Raw genomic sequence first — 27,000 nt, forward strand, 5'->3', positions numbered from 1 at the left:
GACATATAATAATAATGTATACAGGGTGTCCCAATTTAGAGATATGACGTCATCGTTGATTTTCTTAAATGGAAACACTATCATTTTGATAGCTATTTTGATAGCGTGTGTAAAGTTATACACATCTGAAAAATTTCAAAATTTTATTCCCTACCATTTACAAGATAATAAAAAATAACAAAGTTATGAAGAACAAGAAGTAATCAAATAATAATTGAATTTATTTATTTCAATTAAGCAAATGCTCATAACGTTGCCCATTGACAATTTGACAATAATTGAGGGCAACATTATGAGTTTTTGCTTAATTTATTGAAATAATTAAATTCAATTATTAGTTGATTACTTCTTTTTCATAACTTTGTTATTTTTTATTATCATCTAAATGGTAGAGAATACAAATTTGAAATTTTGCAGTTGTGTATAACTTTACACACCCTATCAAAATAGCTATCAAAATGACAGTGTTGCCATTTAAGAAAATCAACGATGACGTCATATCTCTAAATTGGGACACCCTGTATACATTATTATTATATGTCAAAAAGGACAATTTGATATACTAATCGACGGGTCTGAGCATTTTTCAAAAAAACAGTTAGTATTTTAATTATTGAATATATTCCAGATTACAGATATAACTTTGTTATTTTCTATTATCTTGTAAATGGTAGAGAATAAAAATTTGATATTTTGCAGTTATGTATAACTTTACAAACCCTATCAAATTAGCTATCAAAATGACAGTGTTGCCATTTAAGAAAATCGACGATGACGTCATATCTCTAAATTGGGACACCCTGTATACATTATTATTGAATGTCAAAAAGGACAATTTGAAATACTAATCGACGGGTCTGAGCATTTTCCAAAAAAACAATTAGTATTTGAGATATTGAATTTATTCCACTTTACAGACTCTCTCTGTATATAAAATCTAAGACAATTTACAAAGTATACTAAATGCTTACCTACAACTTGATTAGATATTTTTCCATGTTTTCCACGGACATATAAATCTAATCCTGTTAAAATCAGTGCATGGTCCCAATGAAGAGGTTGGTTATCACCTGTTGGATTTTTTGTTCGTTGCCAATTGCAAAAATTTGACAAAAATCTATCAATATCGGAAGGTCGAACTAATCCCGAAACTTCCTCCTTTAAAATTTCCAATCTCTTTAATACAAAGTTTACAGGGCGACCAAGGCTGGGATCGTGATACAAGAGTTGAACCTAAAAGTTTTAATCCATTAATCCAATTTTGAAATAGTATTTGCATACTTTAAATCTTTAAGATATAATCAGCGTATTAATGATGTAACCATGATTAATAAACAAATGATTATTGATGTACAAACCATGTAACCATTCGATAAAAAGTGCAAAAGACAAAAGACATATTTTTTATTAATATCCTCTTGGATTAGTATTATAACCCGTTGAGAGACACAAAAAGCCAATTGACTGCAATACGACCGGTGTAACGTTAAAGTACCCCGCACAAACCTTATGGAAATTAGGTCCCAGTCCCAGTGGATTTAGTTCATACTTTGGGAAAATACTCTTTCAAGCATCATGATACAAAGTTCTCATGGGCACATCTCGATCGTATAGAGGATTTTCAAGATATAGAGGCACAAACTCGGAAAATTATAAGATTTACCGGGTATTCCAATTCCCTGAGTTACTGGTTATCTGGTAACATGTAGAAGTTTGGAATAAATAAAAGTACTAGTAGTCTAGGATTTTTTCCTGGCTATCCAATGGCGACCTTTACTTTGACCTTGACCTTTAACGGACGTCATCTTCTAGAGTTTAGAGGGTTTTCAGCATTAAATTGATATAAACTGAATACTCATAGATTTTTGGGATCACTAAACACGAATACGCCATCAGAATTGACCTTCGGAGGACGTGGTGGCCAGGACCACTGCAACAGACGTCATCTTCTAGAGCTTCGATGGTTTTTGGCATTTAATTGATGCAAATGAATTACTGGAGGGTTTTTTGAGGTCGCTAAACACGAATATGCCACCAGAACCGACTCCCGGAACACCTAGTTTAGTTTCTAAGGTCAATGAAAGGGGCTCCTGAACACGAATACCCCATCAGAACAGACATCGGAGTACCTGGTGCCTAAGGCACATCATGCTTTGGAGATTCGAGAGCTTTCGGTTCTAAATTAATGTAAACTGATTACTCACACGTGGTACCTGGTGCCTAAGGCACGTCATCTTCTGGGGGTTCGAGAGTTTTCGGTACTAAATTGATACAACCGGATTACTCTTGTATTTTTGGGGTTGCTGGACACGAATATGACTTAGATAAGTATCTAGGATCTAGTGACCACAAGGAATAACACTATTAAAATAGAATATAGTAAATTGATCTTAAAATAAATGAAGGAAAATATTGTCAGATATACATTGAGTTTATGTTTATAAATAATTAAAACAATTGAATAGCACAACATATAACAAAAATCTAAAAATAGCAAAAAAAATCCGTTTGCGTGATGCAATCCGTTTGCATCTATTTAGTACCGAAAACTCTCGAAACTCCAGAAGATGACGTGCCTTAGGCAATAGGTGCTCCGGTGTTTGTTCTGATGGCGTATTCGTGTTCAGCAACTTCCAAAGCCATGAGTAATCCATTCGCATGAATTTAATGCCGAAAACTCTTGAAACTCGAGAAGATAAATAACCGTAGGCACCAGGTGCTCCGTGGGTTGAATCTGATGGCGTATTAGCATTCAGCGACCCCAAAAAGCCATGAGTAATCCGCTTTTATCAATTTAATGCCGAAAACCCTCGAAACTCCAGAAGATGACGTGCCGTAGGCACAATGTGATTCATGGGTTGGATCTGATAGTATGTATATGCATGTTCAGCAACCCCAAAAACCTAAGAGTAATCCATTTGATTCCTCCGAAACTCCAGAAGATATCCTGTCTTAGGCACCAGGTGCTCCTCTGTCTGTGCTGATCACGTATTCGTGTTCAGCAACCCCAAAAACATATAACTAATACGTTTGCATTAATATAGTACCGAAGACTCTCGAAACTTCATTGACCTTGGAAACCAGGTGCTCTGGGAGTCAATTCTGGTGGCATATTCGTGTTTAGCAACCTCAAAAAACCCTCCAGTAATTCATTTGCATCAATTAAATGCCGAAAACCATCGAAACTCTAGAAGATGACGTCCCCTGCAGTGGCCCTGGCCACCACGTGCTCCGGAGGTCAATTTTGATGGCACATTCGTGTTTATTGATCCCAAAAACCCATGAGTAATCTGTTTATATCAATTTAATGCCGGAAACTCCCGAAACGCTAGAAGATGACGTCCGTTGAAGGTCAAGGTCAAAGTAAAGGTCGCCATTGGATAGCCAGGAAAAAATCCTAGACTATTAGTACTTTTCTTTGATCCAAACTTCTACAGGTTGCCAGATAACCAGTAACTCAGGGAATTGGAATACCCGGTAAATCTTATAATTTTCCGAGTTTGTGCCTCTATATCTTGAAAATCCTCTATACGATCGAGATGTGCCCATGAGAACTTTGTATCATGATGCTTGAAAGAGTATTTTCCCAAAGTATAAACTAAATCCACTGGGACCTAATTTCCATAAGGTTTGTGCGGGGTACTTTTTACTCCGTTAAATTTTTACTCTAGAGTAAAATTTTACCGTTATAATTTTACTCTAGAGTGATTACTAGAGTAAGTAGAATAATGATGTAACAACTTCTGTTGTAAGTGGTATATTAAATCGGATACCGCACACATCTTATGAAAAATATAATGTCACTCAAATGAAATAAAATTTACATGAATATATTGGTCTCGAAATTACAATAATTTCATATCATTGCTTAACTCTGAATTTTGAATAATAACGGCGTAAATTAATCTAAATATTAAAACCAAATGGGCATGTACGTGTGTCAAAGGGAGGAAAAAGATTTTGTAATTCGGTATTCCATAAATCTTTCTGAGGGATTAAGGCAGAGCCTTGCTCTTATCTTATAGATAATAGAGCAGGTATAATTTGGTCAGTACTACAGAAGTATATACCTCCTCAATTCGGCTTAGCTCACGCTTGATAAACCTTTTCAATATCCACTAGACTAATAGTATTTATGAATGACAGTTTTATGGACTTCAAAAATGTGATTTTGATAAGCTTTAATTACTATTTACGCCGTTATTATTTAAATTTCAGAGTTGGGGCACTGATATGAAATTATTGTAATTTCGAGACCAATCTATTCATGTAAATTTTATTTCATTTGAGTGACAGTATATTTTTCAAAAGATGTGTGCGGTGTCCTTTATTAAAAATTTATCAAAATTATCCAAATGGATTATTGAACATCACAAAACGTTTTTGGTCATGTCTGACCATCCTCAGTGTGAAACCTAGAAATAAGTATACCACTTTAATTTAAAGCAAAAGGGTGAAATTTTGAATGTTGAAATATTTGAAAATGTTGTTACTTACGTCCAGAGTATATTTAGTTAAAACGAGACACATTAATAGGTACAAAGACCATGAAATTACATTGTTAAACCATTTAACATTAAATAATCGACATTAAGTCGATTGAATTGGAAGTCAAATTAACACGTGGGTGTATTCATCCCTGCTCAAAAAATGCACGTTATGCTAGTATAAGAGGTAAACACCAACTGATTTGATTGATTAATGACAACGAAGTACTAGATGACAAAATATTCAAGATAGATATCTAGTAGTTTTTAGCAAATTGGCAGAATATCTGATTGAAAACTTAGTCTTTTGTCAGCAGTTGCCGCTAGGACATCCCTGCCATTTCGTTCGTTGCAATCCGTGGCTGCACGTCGGGGTTTGTCCTGGTTGGGTCAGAGAGAGCAGCATATGTGCCTCCTAATGAGAGACTAATAAGTTTCGAAACCGGTAGAGGTGCTTGCTGCGCTCTCTGATTGAACTAGAATATGATGCGGCTTTAGTGTCGTGTTGCAACGAAATTTAAAATGGATATTAATTTTTGATTTACATGTTTATCTACTCTGATTGGAGTACGATGGGAACCATTCTCGTTGGAACTTTACCGCGCAGAGCAGATAGGACGTGAATTATAAATTGTAAAATTCCCTCATCTTCTTTAGTCTCAGCATCCGTTATGGCTTGCAAATTTTAGAAGCGTCGAAGATGTAACCAGAGAAGGTTCCCATTGTTTTCAGTCTGGTGGGATGTAGAGTAATATTTTTGGATGCATTTTATATGCTATTAGATTGAAAACTTAGTCTTTTTAATCTTCAAATGGTTTCGAGTCTGAGTGATAAGGTGGAAGTTCCGTAAAGATGCAAAAAACTGTTCTCTAATTGTTCCAATACTGGTAATTTCTACAAGTCGGGTGAGAAACTAAACAACCTCTTAAATATCTTTCTTAATATAGTATACTAAGAGCCGGATAGGAAAAATTGCTAATCATTTTAGGCAATTCAACCTCTCAATTTAACCTCTTCAAGGGTCTTTCTAAGATCTTTTTGTATTGAGTTTATGTATTTTTGCCCATTTCGCAATTCTTCCAGAGCCCATTCTATCGACATGATCATTCTATTTGCGATCTGGTGCTCATGTCTATCTTACTACATCCTGAATTTCAGTTTCTCTTAATGTATCTTCATTTCTTATTCTATCTCTGATAGAAATTCCTCCTATGGGTCTTAATCTGGGATCGTGATTCATACGTGTACCTGTTCGAACAATACTGCTGAGGTACCAAGAAATTTAGAAAATAAAAAAAAAATCAATGTATTAACAGCAGTAGAAATTCCTATACCTTTGCAGAACTTTGCATTGCAGTTTGACAATTATAATTAAACAGCTTCAAAAATTTTGAAAAAAAAATCGTTCGTATAAATTTAAATGTCATCAATATCTAAAAGAAGGTGATGCTGAGGGACAAGCGGAATTTTGTTATAACATTTTATAGACATACAATTTTTAAAAAAACCTTTTTTATTTAGCAATCAATGTACATTTACATTAAATGATGAACCAAATGTTCAAAATTATAGGATTTGGTCGACAAGAAAGCCAGAGAATATTATTGAAAACGATACCCAATATAGGCCAGGGTAATAAGAAAAAAATATACCCTGTCCGTGACACTTCAGCAGCCAGAGTACTGAAGCGTTTTTTCGACAGGTAATACCTATAGGAACAATAATTTAATTATAACTAAAATTGGAAAGAAATCCTTTGTAAAAGGTATAAAATTTTTTTTATTAAAAATCCCTTAAAAGGGCTAGATCACAACAAAACGTTTTCGATTTTTTTAAAAAATCATCATCAGTGTTCGATCTAAAAATAAGTATAACCGATTTAATGAATATAAAGTTATTATTTAAATTTTGACAAAGGTTAGAGCAAGTTGGTTATACTTACAAACTGGATGCTAGCTGAGCCACAAAAGAAAAATATCTGGGTAAAAACCCTTTACATAAAATATAGATGCCTTAAAAGTGCATACTTCAATAAAAAGGCCTGTGATGGTCACATGGCAAACAGGATAATGCCTAAGGTAAAGTATACAGGTTTCCCAACACGTGGGATCCAAATTGAGTTGATCACATTTCAATGACTTAATGGCAACTGAATGCGAAATGAGTGATGTTTCTGAAAGGTGTCAAAAGACAGATGGACAACGTGACGTGGAATTTACCCTGTATTACGACAGCCAACTAATAATTGTTAGTAAAATATTTAATGAAAATTTACATAGTAATAACAAACATCAACAAAGTTGTGGATATAATTACATTTAAGTAAGTACCTTGAATATGTAAGATGAACGTGGAGTATGAAATGATTTTTATAATGAGAATTAGCCAGAATCTATGCAGCCATCTATACATAATTCAAAGGTTGATGAATTCGGTTCCTATTCAAATTAAAGTAAGTCCAACTGTGCTGTTGAAAATTTAATTTACTATGAATTAAAAGGAGTGTTTGGTTTAATTGTACCAATGCAATGGCAGAGTAAATTAGAGAGTATGTAGTAAATGGAAGTCTGATATTAAAGTAGTGTTGAAATTAAGATAAGTTGTATGAGTCACAGGAGGAAACTGATATGATATAATGATATGTGAATTAATTGGTTAAGGTACCTGAGTGTTGATATTGGAAGTGAAGAAGAATATCAATTGAACTAATAACCTGACAAAAGTATGAGGTCCTTTTATGTAACATAGGCATCTAGGACTAAACATGTTTATGAAATAGGGATTTTTTCTATTTTTTATTTTTTATACCAAGTTATCGAGTTGAATTGAAAAGGTTTAAAACTGGATGGATGTATGAAGGTGTATTGGAAAACAAGCAATATGTGTAAAATTAGAAGGTAGTGAATAATTTGTGATTTAATATCAGAATTGTTTACTGTAATGAGGTGTGATGAAAAAGGCTGGGCGCCCCAATAACCAGACCCCACATCCTATGGATAAGAGAGTGGAAGAATTAGTATAAAAACCTTTTATAAATATTTTTCTGAAGTTTAGTTGGACCTATAACGAAAACCTGATCAAATGGCAATAAGTTATGAAATTGGGTGGAAGAGATCAAATCAAATTGATCCAAAGGTGTCAAAAGACAGATGGACAACGTGACGTGGAATTTACCCTGTATTACGACAGCCAACTAATTGTTAGTAAAATATTTAATGAAAATTTACATAGTAATAACAAACATCAACAAAGTTGTGGATATAATTACATTTAAGTAAGTACCTTGAATATGTAAGATGAACGTGGAGTATGAAATGATTTTTATAATGAGAATTAGCCAGAATCTATGCAGCCATCTATACATAATTCAAAGGTTGATGAATTCGGTTCCTATTCAAATTAAAGTAAGTCCAACTGTGCTGTTGAAAATTTAATTTACTATGAATTAAAAGGAGTGTTTGGTTTAATTGTACCAATGCAATGGCAGAGTAAATTAGAGAGTATGTAGTAAATGGAAGTCTGATATTAAAGTAGTGTTGAAATTAAGATAAGTTGTATGAGTCACAGGAGGAAACTGATATGATATAATGATATGTGAATTAATTGGTTAAGGTACCTGAGTGTTGATATTGGAAGTGAAGAAGAATATCAATTGAACTAATAACCTGACAAAAGTATGAGGTCCTTTTATGTAACATAGGCATCTAGGACTAAACATGTTTATGAAATAGGGATTTTTTCTATTTTTTATTTTTTATACCAAGTTATCGAGTTGAATTGAAAAGGTTTAAAACTGGATGGATGTATGAAGGTGTATTGGAAAACAAGCAATATGTGTAAAATTAGAAGTTAGTGAATAATTTGTGATTTGATATCAGAATTGTTTACTGTAATGAGGTGTGATGAAAAAGGCTGGGCGCCCCAGAAACCAGACCCCACATCCTATGGATAAGAGAGTGGAAGAATTAGTATAAAATCCTTTTATAAATATTTTTCTGAAGTTTAGTTGGACCTATAACGAAAACCTGATCAAATGGCAATAAGTTATGAAATTGGGTGGAAGAAATCAAATCAAATTGATCTCTTCCACCCAATTTCATAACTTATTGCCATTTGATCAGGTTTTCGTTATAGGTCCGACTAAACTTCAGAAAAATATTTATAAAAGGTTTTTATACTAATTCTTCCACTCTCTTATCCATAGGATGAGGGGTCTGGTTTCTGGGGCGCCCAGCCTTTTTCATCACACCTCATTACAGTAAACAATTCTGATATCAAATCACAAATTATTCACTACCTTCTAATTTTACACATATTGCTTGTTTTCCAATACACCTTCATACATCCATCCAGTTTTAAACCTTTTCAATTCAACTCGATAACTTGGTATAAAAAATAAAAAATAGAAAAAATCCCTATTTCATAAACATGTTTAGTCCTAGATGCCTATGTTACATAAAAGGACCTCATACTTTTGCCAGGTTATTAGTTCAATTGATATTCTTCTTCACTTCCAATATCAACACTCAGGTACCTTAACCAATTAATTCACATATCATTATATAATATCAGTTTCCTCCTGTGACTCATACAACTTATCTTAATTTCAACACTCCTTTAATATCAGACTTCCATTTACTACAGACTCTCTAATTTACTCTGCCATTGGTACAATTAAACCAAACACTCCTTTTAATTCATAGTAAATTAAATTTTCAACAGCACAGTTGGACTTACTTTAATTTGAATAGGAACCGAATTCATCAACCTTTGAATTATGTATAGATGGCTGCATAGATTCTGGCTAATTCTCAATATAAAAATCATTTCATACTCCACGTTCATCTTACATATTCAAGGTACTTACTTAAATGTAATTATAGCCACAACTTTGTTGATGTTTGTTATTACTATGTAAATTTTCATTAAATATTTTACTAACAATTAGTTGGCTGTCGTAATACAGGGTAAATTCCACGTCACGTTGTCCATCTGTCTTTTGACACCTTTCAGAAACATCACTCATTTCGCATTCAGTTGCCATTAAGTCATTGAAATGTGATCAACTCAATTTGGATCCCACGTGTTGGGAAACCTGTATACTTTACCTTAGGGCATTATCCTGTTTGCCATGTGACCATCACAGGCCTTTTTATTGAAGTATGCACTTTTAAGGCATCTATATTTTATGTAAAGGGTTTTTACCCAGATATTTTTCTTTTGTGGCTCAGCTAGCATCCAGTTTGTAAGTATAACCAACTTGCTCTAACCTTTGTCAAAATTTAAATAATAACTTTATATTCATTAAATCGGTTATACTTATTTTTAGATCGAACACTGATGATGATTTTTTTAAAAAATCGAAAACGTTTTGTTGTGATGTAGCCCTTTTAAGGAATTTTTAATAAAAAAAATTTTATACCTTTTACAAAGGATTTCTTTCCAATTTTGTGATTGATGGTATACAGCCAACTAACTACAGGAAAACTTTTTCTTTTCCTTGTGGATTTTTTAAATTATAACTATTTCCTGCATAGGATCTGGCGGCCATTTTTATTTATAAACAATTAACTGTCAAAAAATGGCATTTTTCCCTTTTTTTTTCAAATCAACGGAAAACAGTGAAACTTATGATTTTTTTAGTACAAATATCTTCGAGATTATGGAAAAAGCTTTAAAATGACGTATTAACCCTTAAACGCCCAAGGTTGGGTAAAAAATGTCCACCTAATGCATATTCCCTTGTAACATATTTATTACGTGTTTAAAAATTTTCCAAAAATTATTTATTGTTAAAAAGACAGCCTTTTATCAAATGTTAAATTGGTTCTACCGATATTTTTGAAAATTAAAATAATATCTTGAGTTAAATATGAGTGGGCATAAAAAGTCCACCAAAGTACACATGGTAAAACTTGTTACTAAAGGTTTCTATATAATTTCTCGTTGATAGAAACACAATCCATATAATTATCGACGTATAATTACATAATCGACATAATTATCCGCTAATGAGGAGGCTAAAAGAAGAATGTGAAAAAAATCGACAAATCTGAATTACTGGCTTCTACTGGTATGTTAATTTTAATGTACATTTTAATGTTGTTGTAAGGTTTGTAAATTGTTTATCTTAATATTTTAGAAGATGCTGTGTTTATTAAGCATAAGATTCTTAAGTTTAATCTATTTCCAACTACTCCCAATAAATATATTAGCTATTTTCGAGGTGGACATTTTTTTCCCACCCTTGGGCGTACATGGAACCTAAAAAGGTTGTTCGTTTAAGGGTTAAAAAAGGTCAGAAGTACAAAAAAAATATTTTCTCAATAACTGTTGTAAAAATTAGTGTACAGCTTTGAAATTTTTGTCAAATGAGGGTTCTTTGGTGCTTAATATGTGATAAAAATTTCAAAGCGATTCATTCAATTGTTTCAATTTTATTTAAATTGTTTATTCCAGAGAGCATTTTTCTTTTGCAATAACAAAAGTCAGAAAGAAAATGACCTAAGAACCATTCCACAGGTGTCAAATGAAAGAGCATGACCTATATTTTCAACATGGTTTAAAAAAGTGAATAAAAAATGCATTTATTAGTAATAAATAATTATGCAAAAGTATCGTCAATTTTTCTTTATAAACTTTTTGAATAACTTTTTCCAAAAAAATTAACTTTTTTACCCTGTTTTAAGTGCACAACAACCAAGTAATGTTATCTATATCATAATTGATAAAAAATTGTAATAAATATGTATACTTTCTTATATAAAAAAATAAAAAGTCTATAAGGAAATATTTACGATGCATTTTTTATTCACTTTTTTTAAACCAAGTTGAAAATATAGCTCATGCTCTTTCATTTGACACCTGTAGAATGGTTCTAACGTCATTTTCTTCTGACTTGAGTTAGTGCAAAAAAATGCTCTCTGGGATAAACAATTTGAATAAAATTTAAACAATTGAATGAATAGCTTTAAAATTTTTATTACATATTAAGCACCAAAAGAACCCTTATTTGACAAAAATTTCAAAGCTGTACACTAATTTTTACAACAGTTATTGCGAAAATAATTTTCTTTGCAATTCCGACCTTTTTTCGCAATTATATTAACAATAAATGAGTATATCAAACTTTGTAATACGTCATTTTAACGCTTTTTCCATAATCTGGAAGATATTTGTACTAAAAAAAACCATAAGTTTCCCTGTTTTCCATTGATTTGAAAAAAAGTGAAAAATGCCATTTTTTTGACACTTAATTGTTTATAAATAAATATGGCCGCCAGATCCTACGCAGGAAATAGTTACAATTTGCTCTTATAAGTATTACCTGTCGAAAAAACGCTTCAGTACCCTGGCTGTTCAAGTGTCATGGAAAAAACCTTATTACCCTGGACTAATATCATCGAAAAATAAATGTAGGAATATTTACAAAAATTCTTGGACTTGCTACAAGAGATTTTACCGAGACTTGTAGAAGTGACTCCAAATGAAGAAGAAATTTGGATTCAAATAATTGTTTGATTGGACCTAGCTATAACATTAAGTGGACTTCGAGATCGGCAGATCCAGCTGCAAACGATTACTTTATCTTAGGGCATCTAAAATCCAAAGTTTATTCTGCCCAAAAATTTACAGATGTTGAAGCATTAAAAATTTGAATTAAGGAGAGTGTGCAAAAATAATGCCACGCGTTCTAATGTTTAACGAGAATTTTACAATCGATTGGGATACAGCTTAGTACAACATGGCGAATTGTTTAAACATTTGTTATAGTTTTTGTTTAGTAATTATCATAAATTATCACAGGCCAACAATAAATTTGATGTTTTAAAATAAACATCCTTTGTTAGGTAATTTTGACCTCCTGAATCCGAAGCTGACATTAGTTATTTTCTATCACCTTCCAATTTTTCGCAAATCGAGCTCTTATGAAAATTCCTTGATCATACGAAAAGTTTACATATAAAATTAGGAAAACGGTTTTTAGTGTAAATATGTGGCACAAACAGTTGTCCAAAAATATTTTAATAAAATTCTGAATTGTGGCAACACTGTAAAATTGAGCTAGTGCAATACCGCGGCTGCACCTCTCCCAGTCGTAAATAAACGCATCAAAATCAGTTGTTTGTCTTTAGCAGTTCGAGGAGGTTTATCGCTGTGTTGTGTTTCGAATTAGTGCTATTTATTTGTTATTCTATTCTTTTTTCGAGCTATGGAAAGGAGACATTGTGTTAATAATGCAGACTGCTTTTGTTATATTTGTGGCAGTTTTGTGGTTTCAAAACAAAGACATAACATAAACATATTTTGGAGTGAAATAGGAGAACAAGACAAATCTTGGGCACCACATATTGTATGCAAAGTTTGTGTAGAAGCTTTAAGAAGTTGGACAAAAGGAAGAAAAAAGTCATTGAGTTTTGGAGTTCCCATGGTGTGGCGTGAGCCACAAAACCATTCTGATGATTGCTACTTTTGCTTCTGCGATTTAAAGGGATTTAATTGTAAGAATAAAAAAGTATTTCATACCCGAACCTAAAATCTGCTATTAGGCATATTTCTCATGGTCCTGATGTACCCATACCTATCCCACCAAAGGAGTTAGAGAATGTGCTATCGTCTGATTCGGAACAGTCTGCATTTGAGTCCACAGATCCCGACGTTACTTTTGAAGCAGAAGAAGGACCACAACTATTTAATCAAATGGAATTAAACGATTTAATAAGAGACTTAAATCTTCCCAAAGATGCCTCAGAACTTCTAGCCTCTAGACTTCGTGATAAAAATTTGCTGGCTCCAGGTACATCAACCAGTTTCTACAGAAATCGAGAAAAGGACCTGAGTCCATATTTTACTCAAGAAGATTCTTTATTATATTGTAACAATATCTCTGACTTAGTTATTAAGCTAAGAGCTGCCTCTTATGAAAAGGAAGAATGGCGACTATTTATTGACTCTAGCAAAAGTAGTCTAAAAGGTGTTTTATTGCACAATGGTAATACACTGGCTTCTGTTCCGGTCGCTCATTCTGTTCACCTTAAAGAAACATACGAAAACTTGGAACTTCTCTTAAAAAAATTAAATACCGAGACCATAACTGGATGCTTTGTGGAGATCTAAAAGTTCTGTATATGCTACTTGGGCAACAGTCAGGTTATACTAAATATCCTTGCTTCATTTGTGAATGGGACAGCCGAGCACGAGATAAACATTGGACCCAAAAAGAATGGCCTACAAGAGAAAACCTTACGCCAGGAAGTAAAAACATAAAGCACAATGCCTTAGTTGATCGTGAAAGAATTTTATTGCCCCCTCTGCATATAAAATTAGGTTTGATGAAACAGTTTTTTAAGGCTATTGACAAAAACGGAGAATGTTTTAAATATATTTGTTCAAAATTTCCCAAGTTATCCGATGCAAAATTAAAAGAAGGAGTTTTTGTTGGTCCCAACATTAGATTTTTATGCAGAGACGAAAACTTTCAAAATTCTATGACGCTTATCGAAAAGAAAGCGTGGACTTCATTTAAAGAAGTTATCGAAAAGTTCTTGGGAAATAAGAAAGTTCCAGACTATGTCACACAAATGCTACAAAATTTTCGTATTCTAGGATGCAATATGAGTTTAAAAGTACATTTTTTATTCGCTCATCTAGACCAATTTCCAGGAAATCTTGGAGCTGTTAGCGAAGAGCAAGGGGAACGTTTCCACGAAGACATTAAGCAGATAGAAAGACGTTATCAGGGTAAATGGAGCGTATCCATGATGGCAGACTACTGTTGGATGCTACAACGTGATAATCCTGACAAAATTTATAGAAAAATGTCTACCAAACGCAGTTTTTTGACAAAAAGAAAAGATTTGATTAAGTTGTGCATACAAAATATGTAGTTTTCTTTATTTTGAGCATTACTCTTATTTTTAAAATATATTAATAAATGTATTTATAAGCACATTTAGTGTTTTTTTTATTTTTTAATTTGCTAAAATATCTTACGTGATAGAAAAAATTGGTTTGCAGATTTGGAATCAGCGCACCAAAATTATATAAAATCACTTGTCAAATTTAAAACATCTTTCAAAAAGTTTTTTTTGTAGACCTGTGTTATTGTTTATTCGTTACTTAAATAATAATAAATAATAGTCTCCCGTTTTATACCGCTCACGTGGCTTTGGGAGTATAGCAGGGTAGTCTGCTATATCTAGGGCCTACGGTATACAAGGAAGGTAACAGGGCCAGTGCTACGCTTCAACCGCCTATTATTACCCCTGATTTACCCAAGGTACTCATTTTATTCAGGCTGAGTCGACCTGGGGCCTATAAACATTTTAAAAATGTCTAGTTGTTCTTGCCGGCGGGCGGTAGGATTTGAACTCCGGACCACCGGCACGCGACCCAAGCACACTACCGCTTAGCTACGCCGGCCCTATTTAAATAATAAAAGTGCTAATTGCTAATTGTACAGTTACAATTAGGAATTACGATCCCAAACATTTAAAAACCTGTGAATTGTAGAACCGGGTATAGGTCTGTTAGATAATTGGTAAAAGGTTTATCATATAATCCTATAATCTTCACATATGTTGAAGTAGGTTTTTTAGAAGATTTATAAAAGTTGCTTCCAATCACTTTGGGCGAATTTTTCCTGTACTTTTAATGGCGAGTTTACTTCCTATATTTCTTAATTTTCAGACTGTGAATTTCGCTGTGGTCTGTGTTTTTAAATCATTTGTTGATAAGGATACAATCTAATTTGTTTCTTAGTATGTGACATGTGATCTGGAGAATCTTGAAGGGATTTCCAGGTATATAATCGTCTTAGTAGTTAATCGTCTTAAAGTTGATAAATAACATTAATCAAGTTGGTTTTAACTTAAAGATTATGGGTTTATTATCAAACATGGCGTATATTCTTTTTGCGGCTATTAGATCTCTTAATTTTTTTGTATCTATATATTTCCTTTGGTTCTTGTGGTTGGAAAACATATATTTCATTCACAGATATTTACCTTTTTAACACTTTAGGTATACAGTTTTTTTTTTCGAGATTCCGAAAAATATTCTATCCTATTGTATAAGAAAGTTAAGGAAAAGTTCATTTTAATTCTTAAAATAAAATAAATATATCTTAAAAATTCAATAATTAACGATATAAAAAATACCTACGTACAAATCAACATTATGCGTACTAAACTAGGAAAACTATCTGTAGATGATAGCTGTTTACAGATCAAAATGTTGGCCCCTTTTTTTATAAAAAAAAATCATGAAAATCTTTACCAAATTAGCACCCCAAATGAAATTAATCTTTTTACAATGTACTTTATAAATGTATCATTTATATGAGAGTAAGTTCGATTGCTTCGAATACGCGTTTTCAAGGTTTGAAAACTCATATTATGTAAGTTATTATTTTTGAGATTGACAGAAAGTGCCTAAATTGAAGAACAAATATTTTATACATCCTATATATCTATATTGCAATAAGCACCGATTTCTCACCAGAATCTTAATACTGAATAATTTAACCTTCAATGTAGGCACTTACTAGCAGTCTCAAAAATTGTAATTTACATTATTAATTTTAAAGCCCCGAAAATGCGTATTTTCGCATTTTTCAGATTTACATCACTTAAACCTTGAAAACTATAAACTTTAGAAAAAAATCACAAGAGGGTTTTTTTGTTTAAAATGATCCTAAAGCCAAAAAAAATATTTTCTGGAGTAGAAAAAGGTGATTTTCATACCGGAGCGGCCTCACAACCTGGACTATCATCATAATCCAGCCTCAAAAGTCCACTGCTGAACATAGGCCTCCTCCCTTGGTTTCCAACCCCATCTATCCTGCGCCGCTCTCATCCAGTTTATATTGAGCTTTCTTAAGTCTTCAGTCTATCTTGTAGGCGGTCGACCGACGCTTCTCTTATCCTCTCTTGGCCTCCATTCTAATAACCTCTTTGTCCATCGCCCATCTGTGTTTCTGGCTATGTGTCCTGCCCATCTCCACTTCAACCTGACTATCCTTTCGATGACGTCAGTCACCTTTGTTCTTCTCCTGATTTTTTCGTTTTTCCTAACAGAGTTATTCCTAACATTGACCGCTCCATTCTTCTCTGCGTGACTCTTAGTTTGGTAGCCGAGGCTTTAGTTAAGGTAAGTGTTTCTGATCCGTACGTCAAGACTGGGAGGACGCACTGATCAAATATTGTTCTCTTTAGGCATGTGGGCAACTCACTTTCAAAAGTTTCTCTCAGTTTTTCAAATGCTGCCCACCCATGACCGATTCTTCTCTTCAGTTCATGAGTTTGTTATCCCTGCAATCGTAATTTCATATCCCAGGTATTTATATCTATCTGCGAGTTCTATTTCTTTCACACCAATACTGATGTTCTGGTTGGGTACCAAATTTGTCATTATTTTTGTTTTCGAGATGTTTATATTTAAACCTACATTTTCTGTAGCCACAACGAGTTTCTGTACCATCTGTTTTGCCATACCTAGATCCTCAGTTACTATGACTATATAATCGATGGAACGTAAGTTGTTTAGGTATTCTCCATATATTTTTATTCCCTTTGTCATCCAATCCAAACTCTTGAAAGCATGTTCTAAGACCGTATTAAAAAGTTTAGGTGACATTGGGTCTCCTTGTCTAACCGCCAGTTCTATATTATTTATGCAGTTACTGTTAGTATGCAATTTGACAGTGGTTGTTGCCTGTAAGTATATTTTTTAACCTGGGTTATACTTTGAATTTAATTAAATCTTAAAATTGTCATAACTTTGGTTTCGTAAACGCTAGGGACTTCTTTTGGAGCTTAACTTAAAAAATTAAAGGTCTTCTTTTCTACTTTCATAATTCATGATGTATGAAAGGGCTAAATAGCTCCTGGTTTAGCGAGGACGGTCAACAGGTTGCTATATTAGCTCAAGAAGGTATCAAAATTCTCTATTTTTTGGGGGTTCAGATGAGAGGTTTAAAAGCATATACCCAAAAAAATTCCAATATTCCAAAAAAACTGGGAGCTTGTAATATATAAAAAAACGATTTTAAAAAAGTTTTTTGTGCAATTCGAAGTTGGCAGAGAAAAGTTCCACCTCTTTGAAAATGCGTTTTTTTATAAAACCTCCACCATAAAATAAAAAGTTCCACCTCTTTGAAAATGCGAAAACGCGTTTTTTATAAAAAGAGCACTTTTCAAACATCCATAGTTCTAAAAGTTCTGAAGCCTGAAAAAAACTTTATATGTCAAATTGTAGATATTTTAGAGATCTTTTGATTCGTTACTAGTTAAAATTATGGCTGCATTACTTAAAATCTATTTTATAGCTGTTTGAATATGGTCATTTTTGGTAAAAAGTGGACACACTTTAATTTCTGCTAAAAGGCGCCTTGATATTTGACAAAAGTTGAAAAAATTTAAGTTAAAAGTACACATGAGTAGCTAAAATATAGCGTTTTCAAAATCATTTTCTGTGAAGAGGGACCTTGGAAAAAATTCTTCAAAAAGCGTTAAAAGGGGCTATTTTTTGACCTTTTAAGGCTTACAAAATGGCCGTGTGAGCTCAAAAAAATTAAAAATATTCAGAGAGTCATTTGTTTTGTAGTACAATAACATATTAAATCAAAAACATTGGGGAAAACCGGTAAACACCCCCACAAAAGTATAGAAAACGTAAAAATATTGCTCATATACAGTATGGTGCAGATGAAAGGAATACATTCGTTATTTCGTAAACCGGCAACTTTAAGGAAAAATTCGACCCAAACAGGTCGATTTTTATTTTTAAATTATGATATATTGGCATATATGTATGTCATACTAGTGACGTCGTCAATCTGGGATCGAATAAATCTGACGTGGAATAAATAGGGGTCGTGTACTAGCTCATTTGAAAGGTAACTCAATTCTCTATTCAGTAATATAAACATTTATATAATTATTTATACAGGGTGTCCAAAAATTTTTTTAAATTTAATTATTTGACAAAAAAGAAGAATGTAATACATTCTTCTAATACATAAATTAAATATTATGTAATTTATTTAATTCAAAATACATTTTATTGCTGTCAAAAATCAGAAAAAATGTTTATATCACAAATAAACATTGCCTTAAATTAAATGTTCAAACTTCCAACAGGCATGTGCCTCCTTGATCCTTCCAAGATGGCGGGAGCTGGCTTGAACATTGAATTTAATCGAAAAGCAATGTTTATTTGTGAAATAAACATATTTTTCTGTTTTCGGGCAACAGTAAAATGTGTTTTGAGTTAAATAAATTACGTACAATCTTTTTTTTGTCAAATAATTTAATTAAATTTTTTTTTGGACACCCTGAACAAGTAATTATGTAAATGTTGATATTACTGAATAGAGAATTGAATAACCTTTCAAATAAGCCAGCACACGATCCCTATTCCCATTTAAAAAAATCATCGATTACGTCATCACTCTCAGATGGATGACATCACTAGTATGACATATATGCCAAAATATCATAATTTAAAAATAAAAATGGACTTGTTTCCGGATTTTTCCTTAGAGTCGTCAATTTACAAAATAACGAATGTATTCCTTTCATTTACACCATACCGTATATAAGTTCAATAATAAAGTAGAGCCTAAGAGGAACCTAAATCACAACAAATCATGCAATTCGGTGGTGACATGAAAAAGTTTACACGGTAACGCCGTATTTTACATTTCACGTTCATGTACTGTCCTAAAATACTTACAGCATTTATCATTGCAAGAACAAATCTAATGACTTCTCTCTCTGTTTCATATGGAAAATTTGTTTTCATGTGTTCAAAGAGATCTTTATCTACAAATACTGCCGTTTCGACAAAAGCTGGAGATCCATCTGGAAACACCTCTCGTTTTCTTCTACTCTTTCTATGTGAGTGTGCTAGTATTCCATCTTCCAGTTGGGCTTCAAATTCTTCATCAATTATATCGTTATCACTAATATCTTTGGCTTGATTTAGTAGAGGCAGTGTAGAGTTATCATCAATATTGTGAAGACAAGAACCATCTTTGGCGTTATGGAGAAAGTGTGATTTTTTAATTAGAATGTGTGGTTTACTTGTTTCGTTTTGGAACCTATCGGGAAGTGGATGAATAAGAAAGTATTCTTTTTCACTTGTATGAAGTATTCCTCTCTAAAAAATAATAAAATGAAAAAAATTCAGAATAACCAAATAGTATAATTAGACAAGTAGAAAAAATAAATTTATAAAAAACATTTTTTTTTAAATAGTTGTCTAGCTTTTTAAACATCTCTCCTATCTTTCAATACGTTTGATATTTTTACAAATCTTTAATAAAAAACTATAATATAATAAAAAAAATAGGAAATAAGAAAAGATTTCAAGAGTAACTACCGAATGCTGTGGTGCAGATTTCTGTAAAAACTGGATCTTTTATGGGCCGCATCTTCTTTTTGGATGCATGTATTGACTATATAAAACATATGTAGGCAGAGGAAGAACAAATAGTTAAAAATACAGAGAAAGTTCGAAAAACACTTAAAAAATTGAAGAACATAAAAGCTGCAGGTGAAGATTCTAATACTCCTAAGTATTAGAATGTTCGTGCTTGTTCTATATTTACTTCTTCTATTTTTATGTTTATCTTTTCTTCTTCTTCCTTTTCCCCCATGACCATAACTTTTGTTTTATTTTTATGAATTGTCATTCCACATTTTTTTAGTGTTTCATTCCATATTTCTATATTTATTTGTAATTGTTTCTCATTTTCGGCCAATATGACGACGTCATCGGCGAATGCTCCTTCTGAAATGTCTACTCTTCTTAAATTTCTATAACCCACATGCATCTTTTTCACTTTTACTTTACATTTTTTAATTATCTCATCCATGTAAATTATAAACAGTGTTGGACTTAATCCTCCTCCTTGTCTTAGTCCCTCGTTCGTAGTAAATGGTTTTGATGTTCTCGTTTGGCTCTTGATATAATTCACATTGTTGTTGTAAATGTTCTTAATTACCCTTATCATTTCATTACTTATACCTCTCTTCTCTAATATTTCCCATCATTTTAGCATTGTTACCGTGTCAAAAGCCTTTTCAAGATCTATGTAAGGCATGTACATTTTATATCCTGTTGCTGATATTTTTTTATTATTTGCTTGATTGTAAATATATGATCCTGGGTGCTTCTGCCCTTTCTGAAACCGCTTTGTGATTCCTCGAGTGTGCTGTAATTTTTTTCGATTATTCTTTTATTCAGTATTTTTTCTCTGTTTCTAGATATTTCACTGTTTCAGTGTTATTCCTCTGTAATTATTTCAATCTGTTCTATCGTCCTTTCCAATATCTTGGAATTACACAGTCCACCTATGGAAACCTGGACAAAGAAGTGAGAGATCAACCACAAAAACAAATAGACTGACAGGATGCCTTAATAACATTATATGGCGAAACCAGAGACATGTTAAGGATAGACCGGGCTAGTCATATGCCACTCAATGCATCAAAGTGTAACGCCGACATAGGATTGAGTGGTCTAGCCATCTTTGTCAGTCACATGCGCGGGATCGTTTGGTTAAAAGAGATAGATAGACCACCGATCGACTGTTTCCATGCTGTTTCCGCGTTACGCTTTTTTGGTGAGTATGCCGAGTTTAGGCTTAATATGTCAATGGGCGAAACCTACATATTAACATTGAGATGAAGACTAGAACTTGTAAAGCCAGTGTTAGACCAATAATGACATACCTATGCATTAGAAACAGAAACAAGACCCAATACAGCCACAACACAAAGACTACTTGGAAACGGCGGAGATGAGAGTACTGAGAAGAATTACAGGAAATACGCTGAGAGATCGAAAGAGGAGTGAAGACATTAGAAGAAAATGTAGCGTACTAACAGTGTATAAACGAATTGGCACTAAATAGAAAAAAATAATGGAATAACCACATAAGCAGAATGAGGGAGACCCGTGTGCCATGTGGTCAAAATAGCAAGATATAAATCACCAATCAGCAGAAGAAGTATCGGAGGACCGCACAAAAGATGGATTGACAACCTTGCACAGGGGTGTCAATCTACCAATGAACAAGTAGAATTGCTCCTAAAGAGAAAGAAAAAGAACCCGATTGCTTATCGTAGAGTAGCTGTAATCATAAATTAATTTGAGATTGAATTTCGAAATGGTAAATCTTAATACAATCCTGCTCTTGATACCAATTATTAGAACTACATGTGGTAATATTTAAATACCCTGACCGGCAATAATTTGTAACATAGTATAATTTGTTAACAAATAAAATTCATAATAAAAAGTTACTTACAATTCCTTTACATAAACTCAACGCTACATTTTCATTTCTAAAATAACAGTTTTTGTCCTCTTCATTTACTTCAAGAGGTCGAGATCCATTGGCGTACGTTTCTAAAATTACTATATCTCCTGCCACCAATTCCTTATTACTAGGTTTTAAATAAATATCGAAGTTTTTGCCAAGTTCCTTTGACTTAATTAATATTCGATGTATCTTATATTGCACTTCATTTTCTATTTGAGTTTCTTTTGACGTAATTTCCTCATCATGGAGGTGAATAGTGGGGTATATAATGGAGTAGTTTTCGTCTAAAAATTTTAAGAAGCTGTTTACAGAACGCAAAGTCTATGGTTTGCTGATAAATATGTCATTTTTTCTGTCTTCATAAAGCTGATTAAATAAATTCGCTGTTTGGAATTCGCAATTTTGGAAGTATTGAAAAGTAGGTACCTAAATCTATTAACTAACAACAATGTTAAACAATAGCGCTTTTCATTCACAGTCATTTGTTTCGAGCTTCTCTCATCTGTCGTATAATCCGTGTATATTAATATTATACACAGGTTATACAACATATGACAGAAGCTCGAAACAAATGACAATCGATGAAAAGCCCTATTGTCAGTATCAAATTACTAATTTTGTTTTAATTTAGTTTTGGTATGACAGAAAAAATATTAGACATATTAGCAAACCATAGGCGTTACATTTCATTTTTAAGAGGTGTTGTATTTTAAATGAATTAAAGACTTTTTTTGCAAAGACGGTGCAAATATCGCATAAAAATCGTGGACAATCATTATGTCTGAATACTCCATCTAAATGCCTTTCTAATGATATGCCGCACATGGTATATAGGTACCCTATTTAAAAATAAGAGGTTGGGGAAGCGGAAGAGAGGGTGTTGACAATTGAGAGATGTATGTATCGTAAAAATTTGTCCCCCTTATAACAAAAATTGAGCTGTTTCGCCATTTTCTTAAAATCTAATAAATACTGCCAAATATCGAGGTGGACTGTTTTCATTGGCCCACCCTGTACCTATATAGGAAAAATTAACAGAAAAACGTATATGGTTCTCTTACTACTACTTCTTTAATTTAAAAGATATTTATGATCCAAAGTTTATATTGTGGGGAATTTTAAGGACTACAAGACTGAGAAATTTTTGTTTTGAAACTTAAAACGTCAACATCTCAATTAATTATTATTATCGTATAAAAATAAAAACTGGAACATTTTAAGAAAAAAATACATTTTCGTATTCGTGCATATTTTCCATATCTAGGTATGTTAGTTTCAGAATAATTTTGAAAAAATGGAAAAATTTGATTGAATTTAAAAAGCCAATTTAAAATAATCTGAATGTATTTAAATAGGTAGTTTTACTTTTAAGAGGATCGGTACGTATTTTCGGCTGCAATGCTATTCAAATGGGGATTCATTTTTTTCGAATCCTGAGAAAACTAATAAGTATTTTTGAAAAATTTAAACGCAGAATGAGAGATTACGTTATTAGCGAGAGCCGAAAGTCCCTGAGAACTTCTATAATGTTTATTTTAATAAGTTACAGGGGTGAAAAACTAAGAGAAAATGTAGTGTAATATTTAATTTCAAATATCTCATTCGAAAGAAACTTCTTATATATTCTAAGGGACTTTCGGCCCTCGATAATAATTTAGTCTTTCATTTTGTGTTTAGATTTTTTAAAAATATTTATTAGTTTTTTCAGGATTCAAAAAAAATGGACACCAACACCATGTCCGTGGAAATCGAACATTCGCTATCTTTGTCATACAACGCACTCAGTCGAATATAATGTTATGACAAGACTTAAGACAGTGACAAGTACTTAGAGATGTGTCCGACCCGCTATTTTGATATAGCATTTCATTCTGCTACTGCTTTTTAACGCTTTTACGATGATAATAAGATCAATCAAAGGGTTGTTTATTAAATAGTATTGATAGACATTGATAGTGTATTTGAAAAATAATAATTTATTTAAGGCGTACAATTAATAAAAAGGTATTTATTTTTTATATATTATTTATGGAAAATCCAAGTATTTCAAGTCATTAAAGTTCAACTAAAAGTATTATTTTCTAAGAGATTGTTCCGATAACCGTAAATAGGTACGAGTTTAGCTATAAAGTAAAGTGCCCATGGTGGCATAAAATGTAGTAAATGCTAATGCTTCAAGTACGTACTACATTTTTAAAGATTTCACTACACTTAAAAAGCATTTGCTTTTCTCCGTAGTATTTGCTTCTATTTACCAGCCTACATAGAAGAATGTACTACGCTTTTGAAGTATGTGCTTGTTTAGTAGTATTTTGCTTCAGTTTAAGTGAAGTTGGTGGGTGGACGTCTTCGGCGTTGGTATTTTTTTGTTTCAATATGGCAGCATGTATGAATGTGTGTCATAGAAGAATTTACGAACTAAGAAGAAGATTCTTAATTTTTGGGGTCATTCTTTTATCAAATAAAATTTAATAATTGTGAAGAAGATTAACAAATAACAATTGTTCATTTTTATCCTCGCGTAACTCGTTTGTCGCTTTGGAATCTGAGTCACTCGTTTTTACTCATGTACAATTCTAATAATTAAATAATGCAACAAATAGTTTATTCCTTTAAACGAGAATAAAATTTAATGCGAAAATTCTTGGTTTACCGATAGATTTTATATATCATATTTTCATTATAAATTTATAATTAATTTGAAAAATACAAACGTAAATAATTTGATTTATGTAAAAAGGAACTTACTTCAATTGAGCTAACCGTATATTTCTTCGCTTTTCAGTAACACATTTCTTGTAACAACGTCCCATATTTTAATTTGCGCAAATAAAGAAATAAATAAAGTCTTTATAAATTAATTGAGTAATACTACATTTATATAACGCAGTTCTTCACGTGTTCAAACCTTATCTAAGCTTTCCATGGTAACAGTACATTATTAAAATAACTTTACAACTTTTTTTCTTTTTCGACTATTTGTATAGTATATAAATAATGGTAACCACTGAATACATAATTAGTGAAAAAATATTCCTATCATTTATACAAGTAAAGGTTATCCAAGAACCAAGAACATTCAAAAACTGAACGAAACCGAAATAGCCACCTCTACCTTTTTAATGACAATGTCACTGTCAACCTAATATTTATATCTGCAGTTTCCATACCAGCGAGAATTTTACTACACGTAATTTGCCGTGCAAAGACAGAAAAAGTAGGGATAGCCGTAAAATATTTGCGAATTATGTACCCATAGCCTTAAGGAAGAATCATATTATCCGTTCGGGCACGTAGAGTTTCGTTTCCGAAAAATATAAAAACCTGATTTTACAAAGAGTTGTCTGATACTATACGCTTCGTATAGTATGAATTGTTCATATTTAAAACCATAAAAACAATATTTTTCGGAAACAAAACGCTACGTGCCCGAACGGATAAATATGAATCGTCCTTTATTATTTACATTTAAAATTTTCTTGCGATTAATATAGGTTAAATAGTTATTTATGATATAAGTGTTAAAAGTACACGTTTAAGGCACGCATGTGAAAGTTTGCAGAATGAGCGATAGCGAGTTCTGCAACTCACATGAGTGCCTTAAAAATGTACTTTTTAACATGCATATCATACAATATTTTTTCTACAAACGTAATTACAGGACAATATCTACAAAAAATTTTACTTGAACTTGACTGACATTCCATTTCTACATTTTTTTGAGATTACATCAAAATTGCCTATACGGTCAATACGAATTGCAGTGCCATAAAATTTTTAAAGCACTAGTGCCTTAAAGTAGCATTTTTAACGCTAAAAATTGCATTTTTAACACGGTTGTAGAAAAAAGGATTTACCTGAATTTGTATTTTGTAATAAAGATGACCATTCTAGTGGGGTGAGTAGTTCTTTTAGTCGTGCTTTAGTAACCTAGAAAATAAGAAAAAATATATAGTTTTACAACACTTATTATTTTACAGATAATAAATAAATACACAGTGACGAGTGCGCTAAGAACCGGCGAAATAACGCAAAAGATGGAAAACATATTAAGTTTTAAGTTGAAATATTTTGTCAAAAATATCAAATTTTGACGATTTTCATGCGAGAACAAACATTGATATTGGCAAGAATTTTTTTATTTAGCTCCATTTAATTTACAATGTTTGAGAGTGAATCGGATCGGAAAAGCTATTCCGCGTGATACACAAAATGTTTGAGAGAGCACTGAATGGAGAAGACTTACCGGCAGAATCGACTCAAGCATGACATCAATATATAAGAAAGAAAATCGGTAAAACTGCGAAAACTGTCGACGAATCAGCATAATACCATCTATAGTATACAGGGGTGGGCAAATACTTTTAAGCGCGGGCCAAAATGAAATTTTCAAAATGTCTCCCGGGCCGGAGGACTATACCCAGTATGTACGCTAATGTTTTTGGTGGAGGTTTTTCTCTGCCCAAGAAATTTAATAATAATAAATAATAAAAATAAAAAATAAAAAATAATAATAAATTGTCTTTCTGGTGTGTACTGTACATTTACATGCGAACAATTTGTTCCCAGTGAAACTACGAAATTTTTAATATGGTCCATTATATTAAGCCATGACAAGGATCCAGATAAAAAATGAACTTCAGAAATTCGATCAAGAATAGAGTAATCAAGAGCAGCCCTTTTGAAGATAAGGAAATTTTTGAGTAACCAAAGATTCAATCTGCAAATCTTATATCGGGTGGTAAAATTTTATGTCAAGTCAACCATCATAGACGAAATTCAAAGGAGGCAACTGATCTGGTATGGTCATGTACGACGTCAATGGACGACCACAGGCTTCCAAAACAAATTTTAAAATTGACGCCAAGGAAAAGAAAGAAGAAAGGAACGCCAAAACAATCCTGGCTAGGCGGTATTCAGAAGCAATGTCGGAAAGGAACATTCACCCTGACGAATGCAATGACGGACGAAGCTGGAAATTGGCAACCGGAAAGCGGAAAACGCTATAATTAACAGGGATAATAATAAAAATGTTATTTCCACTCTATTCTTCTTTATTGGATTGTTAATGCTGACTTAATGAAAAGCTGCAAGCTTTTGAGATGTGGCTTTTGAGGGAAATTGTGAAAATACCATGGACCGATCATATTACGAACGAAATGGTGTTGAACAGAATGGAAA

At 32.5% G+C, this 27,000-nt stretch overlaps 1 protein-coding gene across 1 annotated transcript in view; it reads right to left on the reverse strand.

The window, feature by feature from the left end:
* The window catches only part of LOC114330753 (A disintegrin and metalloproteinase with thrombospondin motifs adt-1-like), a 385,883-nt gene that overhangs the window by 82,809 nt on the left and 276,074 nt on the right, over nucleotides 1-27,000 (reverse strand). The window contains exons 3-6 of the mRNA XM_050656578.1: nucleotides 25,677-25,749; nucleotides 21,805-22,103; nucleotides 19,224-19,649; nucleotides 972-1,233 (exon numbers count right to left, since the gene is read on the reverse strand). Of these exons, the coding sequence (XP_050512535.1) occupies nucleotides 972-1,233; nucleotides 19,224-19,649; nucleotides 21,805-22,103; nucleotides 25,677-25,749 (1,060 nt within the window). The remainder of the gene's footprint in view (nucleotides 1-971; nucleotides 1,234-19,223; nucleotides 19,650-21,804; nucleotides 22,104-25,676; nucleotides 25,750-27,000) is intronic.

The sequence above is a fragment of the Diabrotica virgifera genome, chromosome 7 (genome assembly GCF_917563875.1).
Source record: "Diabrotica virgifera virgifera chromosome 7, PGI_DIABVI_V3a".
Classification (NCBI taxonomy): Eukaryota; Metazoa; Arthropoda; class Insecta; order Coleoptera; family Chrysomelidae; genus Diabrotica; species Diabrotica virgifera.